The sequence below is a fragment of the Cydia fagiglandana genome, chromosome 8 (assembly GCF_963556715.1).
Source record: "Cydia fagiglandana chromosome 8, ilCydFagi1.1, whole genome shotgun sequence".
Classification (NCBI taxonomy): Eukaryota; Metazoa; Arthropoda; class Insecta; order Lepidoptera; family Tortricidae; genus Cydia; species Cydia fagiglandana.
Window position 1 is genome coordinate 12,627,351 of NC_085939.1, and position 22,899 is coordinate 12,650,249.

Genomic DNA, 22,899 nt, shown 5'->3' on the forward strand with positions numbered 1-22,899 from the left:
AATAATAAAACAGCAATCGAATACCTCAATAAAAGTCATTATAGCAATTTTAATTTTTTTAATATTATCAGATACATTTATTATCATTTTTGCTCTATATGTGTTGTCCTACAGCAGAAAAAACTAGTACATTTATATTTTCTATCATTGCTTTCAGTAAAAATATCTACACATAGGTACAAGTTACCAATCTCTTTTGTTACCACTTATAAAGAATCCCATGTCTATAGGTATTCATAAAATATTTACCCCATTACTTAAAAAGTGTCGTGTGACGTGTGAGTCCGGATTGCACTCGTCATAAGGGAGTTAAAAGAAATCTTGGCTGTACCAACACACACAGCCACAGTTATCTGACGATTTTGACTGTGCCCAAATTTAAGTACCACACTGTTAACTGTACATCGGTGGCCCTTATGCCTTTTGTAATAAGGTCCACCGATATACACTATACAGTTAAGAGTGTTGCTGTTTGCACCTAACTATACTAACTGTAGGTGTTGTATAGCAATGTGGATACTTAAGTTAGGGCACCAACTGTACGTCACATCTAATAAATCTTATCTCTTATAAGTAATGGGATGAATTTATAACACAATTTTTGATTCATTAAAGGGCATGTGAATTTCAACAGGATAAAAGTCTTTATAGAGTACAATATTCTTAACTCGTCAAATTTAAATAATTACGTCTAACAAAATGTCCTCAAGACAACCGAATATGCATTTAAGGTTACAGTACAATTAACGATCTAAAATTTAATCTAGTTTATTTGTTTATGTTTAAATTTAACTTCCCACGCATAAGCAAATGAGGTAATGTCGTACATTTTAGGGTGGAATCATATCATATCTATCAACATTGAGCCGCATTAATTAATATATATGAGATATCGCTCGTTAGCATGAACACATACGCATCGGAAAGCTGCAAGCATGCGTACGCATTTTCATATTAACGAGCGATTTCATATACAAACATCAGCAGTCTTAACTGTACATGGACCTTATTACAAAAGGCATAAGGTCCACGATGTACAGTTAACAGTGTGAGCGATGGTACATATTAAAATACGGCTCGATGCTAATAGATGTAAGTCCACCTTCACACTTGCGAATTACAAGTATGTTTAATATGAGTAACTAATGATTTAAATATACATACCCCTATTTTGATATTATAATAGGGTAAGGACATATTTACCTAGGGCCAAAAGGGCCCATGGGCCAAGAGCCATGGCTCTGGGCAGCGGACTGGGCCTTATAGTAGGCACAACGTAAGAAAGCTATACATTTGACAGTTATACAGTTACCCTTATAAATGAAGATAAGACCTATGGTTTAACTGATAGCCTTAGCTTCATATATGTAACGCTCAATTCATTACTGTCAAATATTGATTCTTACGTTGCGCCGAATATAGTTTTGGCGGTTAGTGGCCGCAAGCCTTTATACGCCCAGGCTGCCATCAAATGTTTTAAATTATGTCTAAACAAGTAAAATTTTAAATGCTACTGTAATATTAAATGAGTAACTAAATAGAAATAATAATATACATTCTTGAGTTGACAATTTCAATCAGGTGATGTGGACAACGATTTTTATATTCAAGAGTACATATACATATTATATTGATACCTACAGTGAGCATCAAAATAGATAGTTGTGGTCAATTATGACTAAAAATATTGGCACATTTCTATTATTTATGGTAATGGTGTTACGATATATTTGGTCACTTTGGCCGACACTATTTTTTTGATGCTGATTGTACATATTTGGCCGACGCAATAATAAGATATCTTATTTGTGCTCATAATTAATACTGCCGCTGTCTAGATAACTACATTCCAGCCAGTTGAGAGGGGTAGCTACTTTTTTATACCACGATGGCAAAGTTGTCTAAACTCCACGTAAAAATAGTATCACCGAGTTTGATAGTTGAACTAGATGGCGCTGTACGTCGCTATAAGCAGGCCTGACTCACTCCGCGATTTCGTCGCTTTGCTACAGGTAGCTAAAACTCCATCCGTTCGACCCCAATTTTGGGGTTTGCCATAAGCCGCGCGTGGCGCTGTCGTCACCTAGCGGCCATAACTGTGCTGATCGTGACAGACGCGTTTTGTTAGAGAGTACCGTGAGTCTTCTGTACCTATTACTATTATTTATTCTGTGCCATAAGGCATAGATCTAGTATTACATAGATGAGCTATACGCGTGCCTCCGTGAGGGACAAAACATACGCAAAGCGACTATAATAAAAACACGTTTTAACATTCCTGACAACATACCAAAAACAATATACGTAATTCGGTCGGGTTATTTGTTGCCCACCATAAACCATACAACATTTTTGGTGGGGAACAAACAAAAAGTGAGACTGTGACAAGGGCAAGCAATAATACCGCTTTCTCTGCTACTCCTACTGAAATTTCCATAAGTGCATCTCGTTCGGTCGTTCGGCCCTCCCCCGTGTCATCTCTATATTATTGTATCTCTATGCCATAAGGTTTGTGGTAACGATAATTGAATTCAATATTCATCTCCTGACAGCCAGAGTTACCGCATACTGTATAAATGAAGCCGTACAACGCCATCTACATTAAGCTACCAAATTAATTTGTCTTTAGGTACTTTAAAATTCTATTACAATCAATTAATCTTTGCCGGTGGTAAAATACTCATCTCTCTGATTTTCATTTAATGAGAATAACCACGATACTTACATTTATTTAATTAAATGTATAGAGATTATGGGAGTGACACCGTTAAGGCCTGTGCACACCGGTACGGCTACCACCAGTTTGGCATCGACATAAACGCTATCGTGAACGTCATTTACTTTCTATATTATATCTCTTTCGCACTAATATGTCAGTACGAGCGAGATTCATAGAAAGTAAATTACGTTCACGATAGCGTTTATGTCAATGCCAAACTGATGGTAGCCGTACGGGTGTGTGTGCGTAGACGTGCACGTGCACACGCGTTGTAATATACAGATCTTTATGAGAGACGGCACACCGCTTGCGTGACGTGTATACCCTTTCTATTGTAGGTACAATTATAACGTAAGTTTGTGCTATTTATCTGCATCAAAATAATTTTAGGTTGCTTAATTAAATAATACAAATTTCAAATGCTAAAAAAATTAATTATATAATTATTAGTCCTTTAACCTATGTCTGGAGCAGCCCCTAGAAATGGTGCACTAAGCTATTGAACTGAGATACTCGAATTTAGTTCCTAATATATGTATATTAAACATTTCGAAAAGGCTTGAATTTTAGATATAATAATCATATTATTCTAAATGAAATTAAACCAACAGTTATTTAATCTTCATATCAATTACGTCTAATGTAGAGAATACTATTTACCCGCACGTCGATTTGTTTATTCGAGCGTAATTTTAGGGTCTAAATAATATTATATTTTGGCTTTGCCAACTCCTTAACTAACTCACTAAAGTTAAGGTATGTACCTATTATAAGATTCGTAGCAAATGTCATTCGAAAAAGTAACTACATATCTGAAAGGTAGATACTAATGCCAACATGATGTTAAAAATAAGGACGGCGTTCATTACCATGTGTTTTTATTTGTCTATGCCACTGGGAAAAATGATAAAATCTATAGGTATGTGTTTTTTTAACCCTTTGACCGCCGTTGTCCGGTATAGAAGACAACGATAGAACGATACGCTGGCGCCGTCGTCTTGTATACAAGACACAAATTCAACCACTGAGTTAATGTGAAAATAATAACAATTACAATTTCATTTACACTCGTGTTCATATTTAAGGTCTTTGTTTTTTCATTTATTTGCTTTTTAAGCCGCTATATAAATCCCTTCTTTTATAATAAGGCATTTAAAAAAATTGCTCCAATTTTCAACATTTTTCATGTTCCTCGTCGCCGTTGTCTTGTATAAAAGACAGCTAGGGATGGGAATGTTAACTCGATATGGGAATTTTTAAAGTCAGAAATATGTTTTTATCTAAGTATTTGAACACTTGTTAATCGCCAATTTTTTTCAACGAATAGTAGGTAACTACTTACTAGAATACGTAGAACGAGAGTCAGATAGGCATAACTATATTTAAAGTTCAGGTAGCTTCTTTAGCTCTATAAAGTAGAGTCAGACAAGTAAATTTGCCATTGTAGATTGTGGACTATTTAATTGCAGAAGAGATAAAAAAAAAAATATGTTATTTTATAGCTTAGTGGGAAGGGATACACCGCAGCGACCGCTTCGCACAAGTGTGGTACAGGGACATACCTGTTTATCAGACTTTACTTTTATTGTTATAACATTGAAGTTAATGTGTAATTTTTTTGTAACAAGTCGTTGAACGTTTTTTTGATAAGAGTTTACCTATAGATTAATGTAAACCAAACTGAAATTATAATGATAGATTCTAATTCCGGAATAATATCTTCACTCATTAAAAATTCAACCCACGTGTAATTTTCACTAAAACAGTTCCGGTATATTGACTTTATCGACACATGATGCGCAGCTTTAACGTTACGCCAATAAAATTTACGTACCGACAAGCGCTTACGCCGTTGACCTAGAGACTATTATTACTTGATCCGCGCGGAAACAGTCCTTGTCGGTCTGCATTGCAGGCAGTCCATGGGCGCCGTTGTCTTGTATAAAAGACTTCTCGTACAGCCTAGTGCGGCGATATCACGTCTTGAATCGACATTGTTTAGTGGTTGTTTTTTATGTTAAATCCCTATATTTTAAACATTTTCGGGTGTAAAACATATGTTTAATTTTGGCAATTTGGAATGAAATTAAAACAGGATAAGAACAAAGCTAAATTAAAAAGATTTTTACCATAATATTGTAAATATCGATATCACTATTTGCAATCCCTAAACTTTTTATTAGTTGTTTACTTAAAATTTGCTCTGGCGTGTGAGTGAGCGTCTTTGCGGACTAGGTCCGGCGGCCAAAAGGTTTGTCCGAATGATAGAAAAAAGTAACAGTCGGAAAACTAAAAAAAAAACTATACATGCGAATAGAAAGAGCAGACACATGGGTCAGAAACCTTACTACGTCCTATCAAGAGTCCCTACTTTCGTCCATCTACTTTAATGTCTCTAACATCAAAAGCTGACCTTACTAAGCCGCATGAAAAAATATTGCATATTTTAGGTAATTAATTATTTCGCAATAATCACTCAATCATCACCATCACATTCTAAATATTATGAATATTATTTACGATTATCATGCTGCATCATTCTGGGATAATTATATCAAAGAGGATTCATGAATTTTTATATTGAAACAATGACATCAGTTAAGTACAAACAACAACGCTCTTCACTGTACATTGGTGGTCCTTATTACAAAAGGCATAAGGTCTACCGATAGTCAGTTAACAGTGTAAGTGATGGTATAGACTGAATGCAAATGCAACATTTAGTTAATACATTCAAATCGGTATTTTTAGGTAATAAAAAAGTTGTTTGACCATTATCAATTACCTCAGTTATTTTAATTTTTTACTATGGAATAACAACACGAAATAAAACATAGGTAGAGTTAGGTGCCGCTGTCGCATCAGCGACTCATAATGACCTGACATTTAGCCCCCATTCGCACGGCAGCTTTTTCAACGCGCGTTAAAAAAGCGTCTGAATGACACAAATGGATAACCATGTATGTATTCACACGACAGCGGTGACACTTTTTATCAAGCGTTGTTGGATTTTCGACTTTAAGCCTTGGTCGTTAAATCGAATTTAGAGTGCGGACAGATTCAAGCGCTTATTTAACGCGCGTTGAAAAAGCTGTCGTGCGATAGGGGCTTAGGGGTACATTCCGTACACGGCAGGATGAAGTTGATAAGTGGCGAAAAAAAATTGTACTTTATGCAATTATATTTTAAGTTCAAATTTCTTCAATAAAATATCTCGAGTTATCAACTTCTTCCCACCGTGTACGGTATTTTTGACTAGTTTAAGAAAATAAATTGTTTGACGATGCTATAATTTAATGTCATATTTTTGACATCAGTTATTACAGTTACAGTATTTACCTGTTACGGATAGTGGGTCCCAGAAGTACTGACCTACGTATTATTACAAAGAGGACCTTCTATATTATGTATATTCATTAACGCTATATCCAAATAATCTAAATTAAACTAATTTCCTATTCATTATTAAGGTTTCATTAACACAATTTGTATCGAGTATTGTAGTATACGTAATTAATTAACATTTTGATTTTTCTCATGAGCACATAAACCCGTTACGTTAAAAATATAATTGCATTGGGTACAAGTTTAAAAAAAATCGAGAGAAACGCAAACACTGGACAAATATGAACAGAATAACCTTATTTCATATTCAATTATTACTAGGTAAGTACTAAAACAAGATTTAACTCAACAGTATATACAGGGGGATTCTGCTGCACGAGCAAAAACTTTATTTTAATTAGAGAGGTGGATAGAACGGTTCGGTCACACTAGCGCAGATCCGTGCGCCGCGCCAGTGTGCATACGGGACAAAATTTGTATGGACTTATGGAGTGCTGTCTCGGTCACTCAACGGATCTGCGTTAATGTGAACGAAGCCTAAAGTATATGTAGAGATAAGAATTCTAATGATCTACAATCACGTTGCAACAAATTACAGGCGAATTTAGATAATTGCCGACTAAGAAGGCACAACGAACTTACCCCTTTATTAATAAACGCGCTACAAACCTGAATTAGCTAATAATCGTTTGTCTTTATCTGTCATTTTGACTTATGTATTTGTAAGAATGGGATAAAACACAATTTAACTGAATCGGGCCGGTAAAGTTTTATGAATAAGGGGGTTAATCGATGGCCTTAGAAGTATCATACGAGTATTTATAGAATAGAGTAGTCTCCAAAAAAAATTTGCTTTGAACAAAATAAATATATACGTTTTATTACTTTCTAAAAAGACAAATACACAAAATTGATTTAAATAGCTGTTGTGATTTAGTTCCCTAATATGAACGTATATTAACGAGGTACGATATTGTCGTATAAAGATCCATTACTGTCACGTCACGCGTTTAATTTTTGCTCCTGTACCAGGCCCCATCCTGTATAATAAACCATGATACTTGCCATACTTGTGATTTCAAAGATTGATAATACTATAATTTACAATTATAAGAAACTTTGTTTCTCAATAGATAGATATAACATGAGCGATAACTTGAAATTTTACAATACAAATTTACTTCTATTCTAGTCATATTCAACATCAATACAACCAAAGGAGAACATAACCACTTTGTTAGCTATAATGTAGTTCGCTGTATTTATGTCACTCCTTTTCTTTTGCAAAGTGTGAAATGGTGATGTAACTGTCAAAAGACCTATTTTCAAAAATGTGTGTATGCGTGTGTAAAATCACAGACAACCGAGACTGACGTATACAATTGAAGATTGCTAGATTTTTTTTTAATCAATTTTATTATGGCTCCTTCCGACACTCATAGATTCCGCCATTGTCATAGTTTAAAAACCACGAAATTATTATGGATATTTCACTGGTGACTAACATTTGAGTTGGTAGGGCATTTTCAAAACAACATTTTGCGTTTTCTAGACTGTCATATCATATCAGGTCTTCAATAAGACACGACTTTCTATTCCCTAATATATTATGTAACCTAGTAATGTCGGAAATCCAATACGTGACTTCGCTAAATGGTTAACGATAGCATAAAGTTCACTAGACTGTAATTAGAAAAGAAAATTTGAAAAATCGGTCTACCGCGTATTACGGCTCGGCCACGACATTGCGTGACTGGCGACGGCGGCGGTAGCAATGACAACCATAGGTTGGAGCGAGACACAGCGATCGGATCTTTCGTTCCCATGTATGGTTGATAAGACTCGCGAGTCGCGCAAAGCCCTTCAACATTTGATCGCTACAGATTGTCTGGCTCTGCGGCGCCACCTAGCGCCGCCGTCGGAGCGACATACACAAAATATACTTCAACTGCATACGTCCCCGGTAACTCGATTGTCTGCAGTAAAGTAGGATAGAGGTTGTATACTGGCTGGAGCGCTACCTCGGTGGCTCAGAGCCGGGCGGGGCGGGCGGTGGCGGGGACAGGCGGGGCGGGCGCGGGGGGGGCGCGTCACGCGTGCAGCGGCGGCCCGTCCGTCTGCACGTCCTTGTCCTCGGTGGGCGGCGCCACCGCGCGGTCCGACCCGTACCGCCGCGACAGGTCCAGCATCTCTCGCAACCCCTGCAATTCAATCGGTAACTATTTTATGGAACAATCTTACACGAATCGACTTAGACCATAGACTAGGAATCCACTAGACGGAGTTTAGAGCAATTATTTCATGAAACCGACGCTGCCAAAAATACTGGGGTGCGGGGGACGAGGTGAGCGAGTCCCGTGCCGTGATTGTGATTGGTCCATTCAAAGACTCGGGCGTCACACAAAGACACTTGGACTCGAAAATGGAGTAAAACTACCGTATATTTGTGGCAGGATGTCTTGTCTGTGACTTAGACCCACAACTAGACGACGATATATATAATAGATAAATACATTAAAAAACATCCATAACTCAAGACGAAATATTTGTGATAAACACACAAATAAATGCCCTTACTAGTATTCAAACCCGGGACCTCTTGCTTTCTAGGCAGGTTCACTGCCAAGTGATGCGGTCGGTTCAGTCAGGCTAGGAGGCTGTTAAAATAAATCACTACCATGTAGATGTAGATGTAGTGTAGGGACGCCCGGCCGGAAGCAGGCGGGCTGTCGATCGCTTGTCGCGTTCATTCAGCCCGGAATCACTACCATAGACTGAGTATACTTAAAGCTGGCTACAAACCCGAACAATTTATCGTAACTTTTAATTGTACAGTTTTTCTTGCTAATAAAAAGAAATTACCATTACATAGGTAAATACACCATTAAAATCCCTTAAGGTCCCTCCCGAGCCTGTATAGCCAAACAGACCCTGAAACTTCTTCTTTCGGACTGAGAAAATCGTCCACAAAATCTTTTTGTGGACGATTTTTGGACGATTTGTTTACCTTGTTTTCAGTGATGAGTCTGTGGTACACCTCTTCCTCCCTCCTTATCTCACCATTCTCCTCCATATTCACAGCTTTGTACATGATACTGGTCATTTCATTGATTCTCTCTGCTTGTTTACGAATGAGCTGCGAAAACAAGTAGTTGTGTAATGTTACTAAGCCCATAGGTAGCCAATGTTACTAAGCCCATATATTTATGGATTTTATACACAGGTTTTGACCATGCAAAATAAATGACTTCTCTTCCCTTGTTGGGACTTGGGACTGACTATATATGGATATGACTATGTCATATGTTATTTCAACATCAAAGAAAATAATCTTACACATGTACATAGAATACATTAAAATTAATAATACAGTTGCCAAATCAGTTTCCCTAATGATATAAATCGCAATGCTCAAAGGGATAAAGATAATGAAGATGCAGAACCGTTTGTTTTACGTACTCTATTAGTTATTATAACAATAATTAAATTATGTTTGCCATAGATGTGATGTGATTCATGTGATTAATCATGTGGAATTTTGATTGATCATCATCATCATCAGTCGTTCCCTCAATGCTGAGGATCGTGACATCATGTCCTAATGTTGCTGACCAGTCTCTTCCATAGGCTTCTGTCACCCGCCATATGTACGGCTTCCTGCAGATGTAGATGCAGCGGTGTAGTGACTTGTGCGCTCCATCTAGCGGGTGGTCTGCCGCGAGTCCTCTGGCCCTCAACTTTGCCCGTCATAGTCGTCATTTCTAGGCTATCAGGAGAACGTCGTGAGAGGTGGCCAAAATATGCAAGGATGCGGTCTTGATTGATAGCCTGATCTTATTTCTAACTGCCGCTTATTAAATTTGGTTAGCAAAATAACCTCATAAACAACACCCTTATATTCACCTCAATACCAATTGACGACTGAGGTCGTAATGCTATCTCTTTTACCCTTGTTAAGACCAAACAAGATTGAAAGAGATGGCATTAAGACCTCAGGTACTAGTTAGTACTGTGGCTCCTATAGCACTCACCTCTTGCTGTTTTTCATTGACAGCTGCCGTAAAGTCTATTCTGGACTCCCACACTCTCTTTTCCGTGTGCTGTCTGTATTTAGACATGATGAGCTCCAAAGCCCTCCTGTGATCTTCTAGTGCAGCCCGAAGCTCCCCATTTTCACGTTGTACATCCCTCATCAAGCGAGATTCCCTTTCTATGCTGGCTATAAGTGCTCCACGGGGGCGTTCGCGTGAAGCCTCGTTCAGTGTATCAACCTCTTCTTTGTACTATGAACAAAACGTTTAAGAGTATTATTTGCATGCCATAATTTTATGTGTCAAAAAGGTTATTTCCTGACAACATGTATGGAAGTGGTCAGGTCACAAAACTAACTCATAACTACAATAGGTGAATTTGCTTCGTTATTTAAACATTATAAAACTAAGGGATTCAGATCGAAAACTATAATATAGGTAACCTCTAGCTACCCAAAAATCAAAACACCATCATAATAAGAATAACAACATCATCATGTTACATGTTTAAGTTTTTAAACCAGCATAATTATTGTTTGTTTTACCAGGTTTTACAGCTTGCAATGATATACCAACATTTGATAGGAATTCGTAGTAGTAACACAAAATATCAATATAATTCATCAATTTAAACTAAGTACGTGGAATAAATATCGTATCGTATGGAACAATAAGTTATTAGGCAGTGATGTTAGCATCACCCCATACTCAATAAGAATAAATTACCTGTTTCATGGTGTGGATTTGACGATATGCAGATTGAGTTTCAGTTAGCAAAGCATCCGATTCGGTTTCGCGTTCTTTAAGACGGCCAGCGAGTCTTTTTGCATCCAAAATTATTTGTTGTATGGTCAGTGACATCTGAAAAAACCAGCAACATAAAATACGCTCGCAGTACACGACTGAAACAGATTATTAACTAAACTGCACGAACCCTGAATTCCACACAAAACAATTACACGAATAACGTATCATCTAAGTGCTTTGCCACAGTTAATCCCGTGAAAATACCAATTTAAAATTGAGAAACAACAACGCACATCAGCTGTTTCGTGGATAGAATTTGGCGGCCATTAGCTTTCATGCCTCTCATGGACCGAGTGGAGTCCGGTTAATACACGACCAAATAATGTACAGCCCAATAATAGGCGTCCACTTTTTTGGATGCGTATTATTGGGTTGTACACTACTGCCCTGTTCAAAGAGTGGCTTCGTATTATTGGCACGGACCGAGCTTGTACACCCTGATAACGCTCAACCCAATAATACACGACCCAATAATACGAATCCATTTAGTGGACGCCGAATATTGGTCGCATATTATTGGCCCGTACCGATAATGTTCGACCCGGGATTGCTCAACCCAAGAATGTACAGCCCAATAATTAGCGTCCACTTTTCGCTCCACACCACAGACTATAAATATTTGACACATAGAGTGATATTCTAGGGATGGGGCGACGATTTTTAAGTTTACGATTCAGTAATGTTGCCATGCGCAAAAAATAAGCAGATAATGGTAAGGTTAAGTAGCTAACATATTATCGCACCGCACCGCGATCTTGGTGCGTCGCGCCCATAAGTAAGAGCGAGAAAGAGATATATTTTTCTTCAGCCCGCTCCAGACTATGCGCGTGAATCGCGGGCGAAGCCGCGAACGCGAGTGTGGAGTCGATTTCGCTGTCTGCGAACATCGACGCCACACTTGCGTTCGTGGCTTCGCGCCGCAATTCGCGCACGAGTGTGGAGGGGGCTTTCCAGACGGAAACAATTGTTCGATCCATGAAATGTATACTTGGTCAAGCAGATCTGGTCAGTAGAAAAAGGCGGCAAATTTGAAAAATTTAGGCGCGTAGGGATCTCTTCCCATAGAAAATTTGAATTTCGCGCCTTTTTTTATTGATAAGATTTGCAAAACCAGCTATAATTAGAATAGAATGACAGAGAAAGGTGCCTGCAATTTGCACGCACCGCGACCCTTCGCACCGGTAAGTGAGGGCGAGAAAAAGATATCTGTTTCTCGCTCTCATTCATGAGTGCGACGCACCAGGGTCGCGGTGCGGTGCGATAGTGTGTTAGCTACTTTAAATGAGTATAGTTTTCCTGGTTCTTAGGCCCCGTTCGCACGACAGCTTTTTCAACGCGCGTTAAAAAAAGCGTTTGAATGACACAAATGGATAACCATTTATGTATTCACACGACAACGGTGACGCCTTTATTCAGTGTTGTTGGATTTTAGACTTTAAGCTTTGGTCGTTAAGTCGAATTTAGAGTGCACCCAGATTCAAGCGCTTTTTTAACGCGCGTTGAAAAAGCTGTCGTGCGAATGGGGGCTTACTGACTGTCAAATTGGTTTGACCAGAGATACATATGTTTGACGAACTATAATTAAGTCTTCGTCACACAGGCGCGTTTTACGGGTGGCGCGCGAGCGGGGCGTGAGCGTTTTATATGTAAAGTAGCTATAGGTGGTCAAGCAAATCTTGTCAGTAAAAAAAGGCGTGAAATTAAAATTTTCTATGGGACGATATCCCTTCGCGCCTACATTTTTCCAATTTGCCGCCTTTTTCTACTAACAAAGAAAAGAGATATACGTTTCTCGCTCTCACTTATGGGTGCGACACTCCAAGGTCACGGTGCGGTGCGATAGTCTGTTAAGCCCCCCATTCACACTCTACCTTGTAGTTCGCCTCGTAATCCGCCTCGTTGGGTAGGATCGTGTATGGGGGTTGCGGACTACGAGCCGTCCTACAAACTCAAGTAGGATGCCATAGTACTGGTGATGGACGGCAAAACAGAGGGCCTACCGCGAACCACGTTCGACGTGTTGCCCCTCCGTCGCGCGTGTAAATTCGTACGTAAGTGTGACAGGGCAGGGGTGCTGCCTAGCACGTCCAACGTGGTTCGCGGTAGGCCCTTAGTACCGTGTGTAAAGTTGCTAACACACTATCGCACCGCACCAAGGTCATTGTGGGACGCACCCATAAGTAAGAGGGAGAAAGAGATATCGCTTTCTCCCTTTTACTTATGGGTGCGTCCCACAATGACCTTGGTGCGGTGCGATAGTGTGTTAGCAACTTAAGCTATTTCTTGCTCCGTAGTCCTGTGAGGCGGACTACAAAGTAGGATGGTGTGTGAGCTATATCTTACACCGTAGTCCTGCGAGGCGGACGACAAGGTAGGAGTGTGAATGAGGGGCTTTAGTTACGCGGCGCGTCCCGCTCACGCGCCGCCCGGAAAACGCGCCTGTGTGACGAAGCCTTTACAGAGAATTCTTATTAATAGTTTTTAACAGAAGTAGACCGTTGGATCTGACCTAAGTTTCTGAGTTACACACTCTCTTTTTGTATTATTTAATGTGAGGGGGCAGGTAGAGGAGCCTCACAGGGATGATGGGAATGAAAAGGCAGGATCCAGAGCGATGAGGGGTATTTATTATTTAAATAAAAAGGCACCTGTAACAATACAGGTTACGTGTTAACAGATAGGTATGTATAAAAATACTTTCGTAATTCAGAAGGTTAGAAATCAAATAACTTACAATATGTGCCTTGGTGATGATGTAGATATATATCTGGAAGGTGTGCAGGGCCACAAAACGAGCACTATACTGAACTGCACGCACTTATGAATTATTACGTTTACTAATAAAAATCACACTTAAACGGTCGTGTTTAGAAACTTGGGAAGTACAGTCCGTTAGATAAAATGATGTTTATCGATCAAAGTATGTGATCGAACTGAAAATAAAAATCATTGAATGGAATTTGGAATAGGATTTGAATTTCAAAAAGGAATTTAGAATTTGTATGGTGCCAGAAATAGTATGAAGGTCGATAGTGTAACGCTTCGTTACACGCACCGTTACACTACCGGGGTCGCCCTGGAAGGGAAAATCCTGGGGCTTATGGCCAAAGGATTTTTCCGTAATGTAAGTATAATGTAATGAATATGGGTATGAGTGATAAATTTAGAAGGTGGGGATGTTATATACAATGTTTATCATACAAGAGAGGCGATTTAAACATGCATACCAAAGGTCATTCATACATCATCTTATAAAATTTTGGTTAATTGTTTAACCAAAATAAGTTTCAATAGAGTACTCCTTTAAGTAGAGGACGTACTCATTAAATCGCTCTCCATTAGTATTAAGGCTTATTAATCAGTAACCACCCGCTGAATATTAATGAATCTAAATATAATATCTACAATAATGTGTACCTACAAAGAGTACGATTGTTGAAATTTATTCAACAAAGTAATGCCGTATGGAATGTAGGATTACTACAAAATATCATAAGATAATTCCTTAATGGGATTAATAAATGTACTGTACGGTACGTATGTACCTAAGTACGTAAATATGAACGTTATGTCAAGGGAAGAAATATATAAATAAGTATTGTTCTAACTCTGGTAGAGTTAGCTTTGAATAACGTTATATGAACGTAATATAACGTTATATAAATTAAATAGTATAAATGAACGTATAAATTCGTACTAAGTAGGTATGTACGAAATGTAATGAGTCCGAAATGTATAATGGGGATGAGATATAATTATAAATGTATAACATTATATACAATATTTTACAAGTTAGGAGCTTAGGAGAAAAGTAGCTAAGTTTGAGCCAAATAAGAATCTAATTAAGGAAAAACAGTATATTATTTATTTTAGAATTTTGGGGAGAGGTTTAAGGTCTCTAATATGCCATCGTCCGAGCATTTTGCCGGACATGTCTTGTAGGACATATACTAAGGGTGATATTTTTTTTAGGATAGAACATTTAATAAACTTGGGTGCAAGTTTAGCAGAATAGTGTTTAGGAGAATTACTAATTGCGTAATTTCGTTTCCAGACGATGTCATTTTCGTTGAATTCGAAATGTTGGTGATGTTTATTATACGATGAAGAATTGGTTTGGTGTGCTCTCCAAAGACGGGCTTGTACTTCGGAGAAGACAGGCTGGAGAAGACCAAGATTATCAGCGTATTCGTCTCTGGGCGCGAATATAATATCATCTGTGAGATCAGATTTATCGTATGCTGATCCACATGTGACTAATTCGCGACCAAATACAAGGAAAGAAGGAGTATAATTTGTTGTTTCATTTACGGAAGTATTAATAGCAAATTGTATCTTATGTAGGTTGATATCCCAATTCCTGTGGTCATCCTGTATGAATGAGGATATTGCTGTGGTAACAACTTTATTATATCTCTCCACGGGATTTGGTTGGGCGCATTTAATTGCGCAATAGTGTATTTTTGGGATCTGATAGGAGTGGAATAAATCCGTTGTCTCTTGACTAACGAATTGAGGACCATGGTCAAGAATTATGGTCTGTGGGATTCCGTATACTAGGAAAACTAGGTTTTCTAGAATATGAACGATTACTGATGACGTAGCACGTTTAATCGCAAAGAGGAGGCAGTATTTTGAAAAACAGCAAGTAACGACAAAGATGAATCTGTTGTGTTTTAGTGTAGTAGGCAAGGGGCCGATCAAATCTATTGAAATGCATTGAAAGGGTCGAGAGCATTGCTTAGGTTTACCCATTAGGCCAAGTTTTAGTTGGGTTTGGTGTTTGCAAGCTAAGCAAGTCTCGCATTTGGCAATAAAATTTGAAATATCTTTGTACATTCCTGGCCAAAAATATTTCAATTTAACTTTATTGTATGTTTTAAATGTTCCGAAATGAGCGCAAGTTGGGGTGGAATGATTTTCTGTGATAATGGGTATTCTGTACTCTAGTGGGATAACTTCTTTCCAATTATACTCAGATTGGAGTAACGAAGGGGTTTTTGAGTATCGGTATAATTTATTATTATGTATTATGTAATCTGGAGTGGTGTTGGGGTTAGAACTGCATTTAGCGTAGATATTATTATACCAGTCGTCATTGGTATTAGAACTATTGTAGTTAATAACGTCTACTGAAGGTAAGCGTGATAAAGCGTCAGGGATTAGATGATCTTTACCACGTTTATGTTTAATTTCGAAGTTAAATGTAGATAGACGAATACTCCAGCGGGCTAGACGTCCGGTTGGATTATCTAGATGGAGAAACCATTGTAATGCGGAATGGTCTGTGTAGATTGTGAACTTTAAGCCGTTGTCAAGATAGCAACGCCAATGTTCTAGGGCTAGTAAGACACTTAAGAGTTCTCTTTCTGTAATTGAGTAATTTCTTTGGGGTCCAGTTAGGGATTTGCTCATATAAGCAATGGGTTTCTCAACGCCATCAAATTCTTGGGTCAGCATGGCACCGATGCCGAAGCTGGATGCATCACAGTGGACTGCGAAGGGTTTTGAGAAGTCTGGGCAAGCAAGAACAGGGGTAGAGACTAGAGCTTCTTTAATGGATTTAAAGGCATTGTCTTCTAGTGATGTCCATTTAAATGGTGGTGCTTTTTTGGAAGTGGAGGTAAGTTTAGTTAGTGGTGCAACCTTTGTGCTGAAATCGGGGATAAAGCGTCTATACCAACTTGCTGTACCTAGGAACTTTTTAACTTCTCGAGGAGTTGTGGGAGGTGGGATGTTAAGTATTGCCTTAACCTTGTCAGGATCTGTTTGAAAGCCGTGTTCATTAACTATGTAACCAAGATATTTAAGTTCTTTTTTGAAAAATGAACACTTGGGGAAGTTTATAGTAATGTTGGCTTGTACTAGCCTTTGGTAAACTTTATTAAGTAAAGTGATGTGTTCATCGAAAGTATTACTTATGATGATAATATCATCTAAGTAGGTAAATACTGAGTTATCAAGGTTTTCAGAAGGGAATAACGCATCCATAAAGCGTTGTTGGGTAGCAGGGGCATTAGTCAATCCAAAAGGCATTACGCGAAACATGTACATGCCTTTTGAGGGTACATGGAAACTAGTTTTAGGTCTATCAGAAGGGCGTAGGGGTATTTCCCAAAATGCTTTTGCTATGTCTATCGATGATAGATATTTAGCATTTTTTAGATTATCTAAAATGTCAGAAATGAGTGGGAGTTTGTAGGCATCTTTGCGCGTAATCGAATTTAGTTTACGGCTGTCGATGCAAAAACGCCACGTTCCATCTTTTTTAGGAGTTATTATGACAGGGTTTAGCCATGGGCTTTCACAGGGTTCGATAACATTAAGCTTTAGCATTTCATCAACTTCTTTGCATAAAGCTTTTTGTTTCTCTGGAGAAAGCCTATAGCATCGCTGTTTGATTGGTGGATGGTCACCGGTATCTATGTGATGTTCAATGAGGTGGGTTCGTCCTAAGGGTTTGGTTTCTGTTGAAATATTTTTAAATTTTTCAATAATAGTATCTGAAATTAACTGTTGAGTTTCAGAAAGGTTGTCATAATTAGTGATGTGTTGGTCGCAGGTGGAAATAACTAGGGTATCTATATGTTTATCAGAATATGACGTTATGTCAGGTAATATGTGGGGAGCTATATTGAATTTTCTCCAAAAATTTGTGCCTAGAATCAAGGGTTGCTTTATAGTAGGGATAACATGAGCGGTAATAATAGCCACAATATTTTTGTACGAAATTGGTAGTTGAATTGTACCAATAGAGTATATAGGGTAGCCGTCGGCTACAGAGCCTACGACTTTATGGTCGTAATTTATGGTAAAATTGTGGGATAAGAGAATTTTATGGGAATTATTTCCGAGAATAGTTAAAGCACTGCCACTGTCTAAGAGGCCACATAAAGTTAAATTATTTGTCTGGATGTTGACATAAGGTCGTTCATCGTATGGATCTTGAGTGAAAAGTGCTGATGTAGTATTGTATGATGACATAAATAATTTAATGGTATCTAACCATTGGTTCCATTCTGTAGCAGTAGTTTTATTTAAGTTACTTTTCTCCTTTATGCGTTTTTTTGGAAATTTATGGCAAACTATACATTTTGCAAAAGTGACATTTTGTTTGCCACAGCGGAAGCATACTATATTTTTACTTGTACAAATATCTAAAGAATGATCGTTTGTTCTGCAACGCGGACAGGAGTAACGTAACGTAGAAGGTGGTGCTGTTACAGTATGGACCGGTTTATTAAATGGGAATGGTGGTATATACGGTTGGGAAGGGGGGGTATGGTTAGAATCTTGTTGAATGTTGGTATAGTTGCTAGAGCTATAAGTAGAGGTAGTATTACAGCTTTCGTACCATTTGCACGATTGGAATAATGTGTCTATAGACGTAACATCTGTAGGAACTAACCTGGAACTGTAATAAGGGCTCATGTTTCTACGGAGGATATCTATTTTTTGTTTTTCAGAAAGGGGTTCATGTAATTTGGAAAAGAGGGCTTCCATGGCTGAAAAATACATTATTATTCGTTCATGTTGTTTTTGTTTACGGGAATGTATATTTTGTAGTAAGTTGTGGTCATGGTCATGCAATTCGAAATCTTTTAAGAAGTGGGTTTTAAATGATTTCCAATCTGTAAGGGTTGTTTTCTTTGACCTATACCAATCTAAAGGAGTGCCTGATAAAAAATCGTATATATATTTGTGTAAGCGTTTGTCGTCAATGTTACGCGCAATTGCAAACTCTTCGATGTTTCGAATAAAATCATAAGGGCAACTATCGCCTTTATAGTTGAATTTTTTAAAATCGCTTGGTTTTGCTTCAGAGAGGTTGGTTAATTTTCGAGCAAGTAGGTCTAAATTTGTGGGATCATCTATCAAAGAGGTTGCTGACGCGTAAGTTGACGTTGTTGTTGACGGTTGTGACATGTTAAATTTTGTTTGACATTTTGACAAAAATTCGCATATTTTCGAATAGTTGTCAATAATTTCTGGAGATAATTCAGTGGTAATATGGAGACGTTCTATTCTGTTATATAAATGAAATAAGAAAGCCGCTATTCTATCGTGCTTCGCTTGGTTGGTGGACGCAAGCTGTAGCTGAGAAGAAACTATTGTGAGGCATCTGCTAATTTCGGTGATATCCTGTTCAAGATCATATGGGCTGGAGAGATTCGAACACGGGTCCGCGAATAAATTTGGAGTGAGGAGCTGTCTTAAATCATCAGCCTGCGCGGTGGCTGGGAACTGAATGTTCCTGAGTTTGAGCTCATAGATGAGTTCAGGTTTATTTAGTAGTGCTGGATTCATTGTTTATTAAAGTGGATACCTATTATGAAGAGAATAATTGATGTTATCAATATAAATAAAATATGTAGTTATTAAATTTTATTTTTTATTGAATCGAAAGGAGAAGTTTATTGTGATATTAGGCTTAGTTGTGTATATTTATTTAATCGGGTGAAGGATAAGCTATCGGATTATCTCCAACAGTACTGCCGTAAGTCAGGATTGGTTCGCACTTCAGTGACTCCAAGGAGTTTTAAAAACACTTAGGATTGAAACCAATTTGTGAGATTTCAGTGGAAATCTTGGATTGTGTAATTGTATGTGATAGATGTTTTGTGTAATCACTATGTTAAGAGTTTTGTTACGTGGCGCGACAAAAAGCGTAGGACGCTGGCATAATAGGGATTAGAAAATAGATATAGATAAATTGGTATAAGATGATGAATGATGATAGATGTATATGTAATTGGTTATTTAAGGGGGGAATTTTGGTTAAACGGTTAAGGATTAGATAAAAGGTTGGTTGTAAAATAGAAAATTAAATAAAATGATGTTAGGCCGAGAGATATTGCGAAAATTTGAGTTGGGTCGACTATAACCTTTTAGAATTTTGAAAAGATCTTAAAGCTAGCAATTACAAACAATATAAAAAAAAAAATTGTTAGAAAACATAGGACTGGAACAGCTGGTTGCGGTTGTTGGGTAGGAGCAGGTGCTGGCACTGGAACTGGAACGGGCTGCTCAGCGTCGTAGGGCGGGTGGGTGTCTTGTCAGGTCCGGGTTTGAGCACGTTGGTGGCGCCAGTGTGAGGGGGCAGGTAGAGGAGCCTCACAGGGATGATGGGAATGAAAAGGCAGGATCCAGAGCGATGAGGGGTATTTATTATTTAAATAAAAAGGCACCTGTAACAATACAGGTTACGTGTTAACAGATAGGTATGTATAAAAATACTTTCGTAATTCAGAAGGTTAGAAATCAAATAACTTACAATATGTGCCTTGGTGATGATGTAGATATATATCTGGAAGGTGTGCAGGGCCACAAAACGAGCACTATACTGAACTGCACGCACTTATGAATTATTACGTTTACTAATAAAAATCACACTTAAACGGTCGTGTTTAGAAACTTGGGAAGTACAGTCCGTTAGATAAAATGATGTTTATCGATCAAAGTATGTGATCGAACTGAAAATAAAAATCATTGAATGGAATTTGGAATAGGATTTGAATTTCAAAAAGGAATTTAGAATTTGTATGGTGCCAGAAATAGTATGAAGGTCGATAGTGTAACGCTTCGTTACACGCACCGTTACATTTAACGAAGACTTCCTTATTCCTTCGGGACTGATCGAATCGGTCGATTTGATCAGTAATGAAATTGGCGTCAATCTCCAATTTTAGATTTATGGTGATATTAGAGCCCTCTTAATTGAATAAACGGGTATGTCCTTAAACCACGTCCAAGACCACCGGTGGACAGGCAGCAGCGTCCCTCAAATTCGGTGTACTCGACTGCGATCGCCAACCCGCCTGCCAAGCGTGGCGATTATGGCATTCACCCCCCAAAAAAGGGGGAGGCCTATGTTCAGCAGTGGACGTCTTATGGCTGAGATGACGATGATGATGATGAAATTGAATAAATGCCCCAGAACGAAAATACTAACCTCACAAATTGGTATTCTTGCGTCCGCACCTCATTTTATCGGTAATATCGGTCATTATCGGTGGTTGAATTCGGTGAGCCAAATTGGTATTTGCGTCCGCACCTCCTGATTCGATCGGGCAATTGAATCAGATTGGCGAAAAATTGACTAATCTGGATATGCCTTTAATTGACAAGAGTTTAAAGGATATGATACAAATACGACGGAATTAAAATAAAAGGTAACTTGCTTATACTGTTGTGTATTGCTATTGAATATAGTTCGTTTTTTTTAGCATTAGAAAGAACTCCACAGAAGCAAGCGTGCAGTCTTTATCGGGCTCTTTAATTGTTAATAATTATTGAATTATCTAATGTAGCATGGTCAATACATATAATTTACTTCAAATTATTACCGCTGAAAGTGCCGGATTTGGAACCAGAAGCTTACTTCTGCGAAGTTCTTTCTAATGCTAAAAAAACGGACTATAGCTTGGATTGCTCATGATAAAATTAATCTTGATTGAATTTCTTTCAGATCAAAAATCAAGCCTCAACATCGCAATCCCTCAACTCAAAAAAAAGATTCCGATTGTTGACGCCAGAGATATAATTATTTCCAAAAAGCGTGCACAAATAACAGATGCACGTGAAATATTAGCTGAACTAGCTCACAGATTAATAATATGTGTCTACAGATTAGTATAGCCGCCCGTCATACTTTTTTTTTCTATTTATTTTTAGAGCTTGTCACTGAGGTGAACATGTCGCTCCATAAAAAACTACAAATTTATACATTCTTACAACTAACTTATTCTATATACTAAAGCCTTTCGTACAAGCTGCAATAGCATCCGACGAAGGAGCAGCCAGGACACTATTGCAGCCCCCAACATAGCATTATGGCTTACGCCCGTCATACTGGGTCATACTGAACAACTTTTTCTATCGGACCAACCCCGAAATCCCAAAAAAAATATTGGCCTTCCCATAGAAAACGTCGACATCCACTCGATCAAAATGTATGAAACGGCCAAAAAAGCTTAAGTGATTACGAAGTTGGTCCCATTATAAATGTCATAACTGAAAAATTTGAATTTGATTAGCCTAGTAGCCAATCAGGTAGCGGTGATTGCTAAAGGGGCTTATACATAGAACACGGACCTAATGTAAAGCGCCCTCCAGACTATGCGCGTGAATCGCGGGCGAAGCCGCGAACGCGAGTGTGGAGTCTAGTTTGCTGATATGCGAAATCGACTCCAGACTCGGCTTCGCGCCGCGATTCGCGCACGAGTGTGGAGCGGACTTAACGATGCATTTTTACAAATCGGTCGTTACAGCCGGTCGCAACGACGGACTCTAAAGCCCCCTCCAGACTATGCGCGTGAATCGCGGGCGAAGCCGCGAACGCAAGTGTGGCGTCGATTTCGCAGATTGTTCACGCCTTCGCGCCTTGTTCTCCGTTTTTTGTCGGTATTTCGGCCCGCGTCAAAGGAGACGCGAAGCGCGAACTTGCAAGACTCCACATTACACAATATTTTGGCTCCTCTGTGGCAAGATAAATATGAATTATATTATGATTATATTATATTAAGCAGCTATATTGTACGATTTAACAATAAAACAAAATGGAAAAACAGCTAAATCACGTATGATGCCATAGATAACTAACAGTTAAACTCGATCAGCTGATGCTTTTCCGCCATATTGCCGCAAACCAAACTGCGAAATCGCCGTGAAGTGTGCGAGTGTGGAGTCATACGTCAACTTCGCGATATGTTCGCTCCGCGGCGTCGCGCCGCGATTCACGCACATAGTCTGGAGGGCGCTTAAGCCCCCATTCGCACGAGAGCTTTTTCAACGCGCGTTAAAAAGCGCTTGAATCTGTCCGCACTCTAAATTCGATTTAATGACCAAGGCTTAGGTAAGTCGAAAATCTAACAACGCGTGATAAAAGACCGTAGTTCTGTAGAAAGCGACCAACTTTTTATATTTGTCAAAGTGACTTACACCCTAACTCAGTAGCTTTGGTCTCTTTCTGCATTGATAAAAAAATTGAGTTGGTCG

At 38.5% G+C, this 22,899-nt stretch overlaps 1 protein-coding gene across 2 annotated transcripts; it reads right to left on the bottom strand.

The window, feature by feature from the left end:
• Positions 1 to 44: 44 nt before the first annotated feature.
• Positions 45 to 11,198, bottom strand: LOC134666821 (FGFR1 oncogene partner 2 homolog). Of its 2 annotated transcripts, none has more exons than XM_063524137.1 (5): positions 11,136 to 11,198; positions 10,822 to 10,956; positions 10,096 to 10,347; positions 9,072 to 9,200; positions 45 to 8,265 (listed from the first exon to the last, which is right to left on the bottom strand). In XM_063524137.1, the coding sequence occupies exons 2-5, from the start codon at positions 10,954 to 10,956 to the stop codon at positions 8,155 to 8,157; spliced, it is 627 nt and encodes a 208-aa protein (XP_063380207.1). In that variant the 5' UTR covers positions 11,136 to 11,198; the 3' UTR covers positions 45 to 8,154. The 2 variants fall into 2 exon arrangements, with proteins under 2 accessions (XP_063380207.1, XP_063380206.1); XM_063524136.1 differs by having other exon boundaries at positions 11,030 to 11,192.
• Between the last annotated feature and the right edge of the window lie 11,701 nt (positions 11,199 to 22,899).

What these genes read in the sequence shown, in the direction of transcription:
- LOC134666821 (XM_063524137.1), bottom strand. Translation starts at nt 10,956, where the DNA reads ATGTCACTGACCATACAACAAATAATTTTGGATGCAAAAAGACTCGCT. An exon ending in AAATCCACACCATGAAACAG is followed by an intron (nt 10,348 to 10,821) that starts GTAATTTATTCT and finishes TTTTGTTCATAG; the next exon opens with TACAAAGAAGAGGTTGATAC. An exon ending in TCAATGAAAAACAGCAAGAG is followed by an intron (nt 9,201 to 10,095) that starts GTGAGTGCTATA and finishes TTGTTTTCGCAG; the next exon opens with CTCATTCGTAAACAAGCAGA.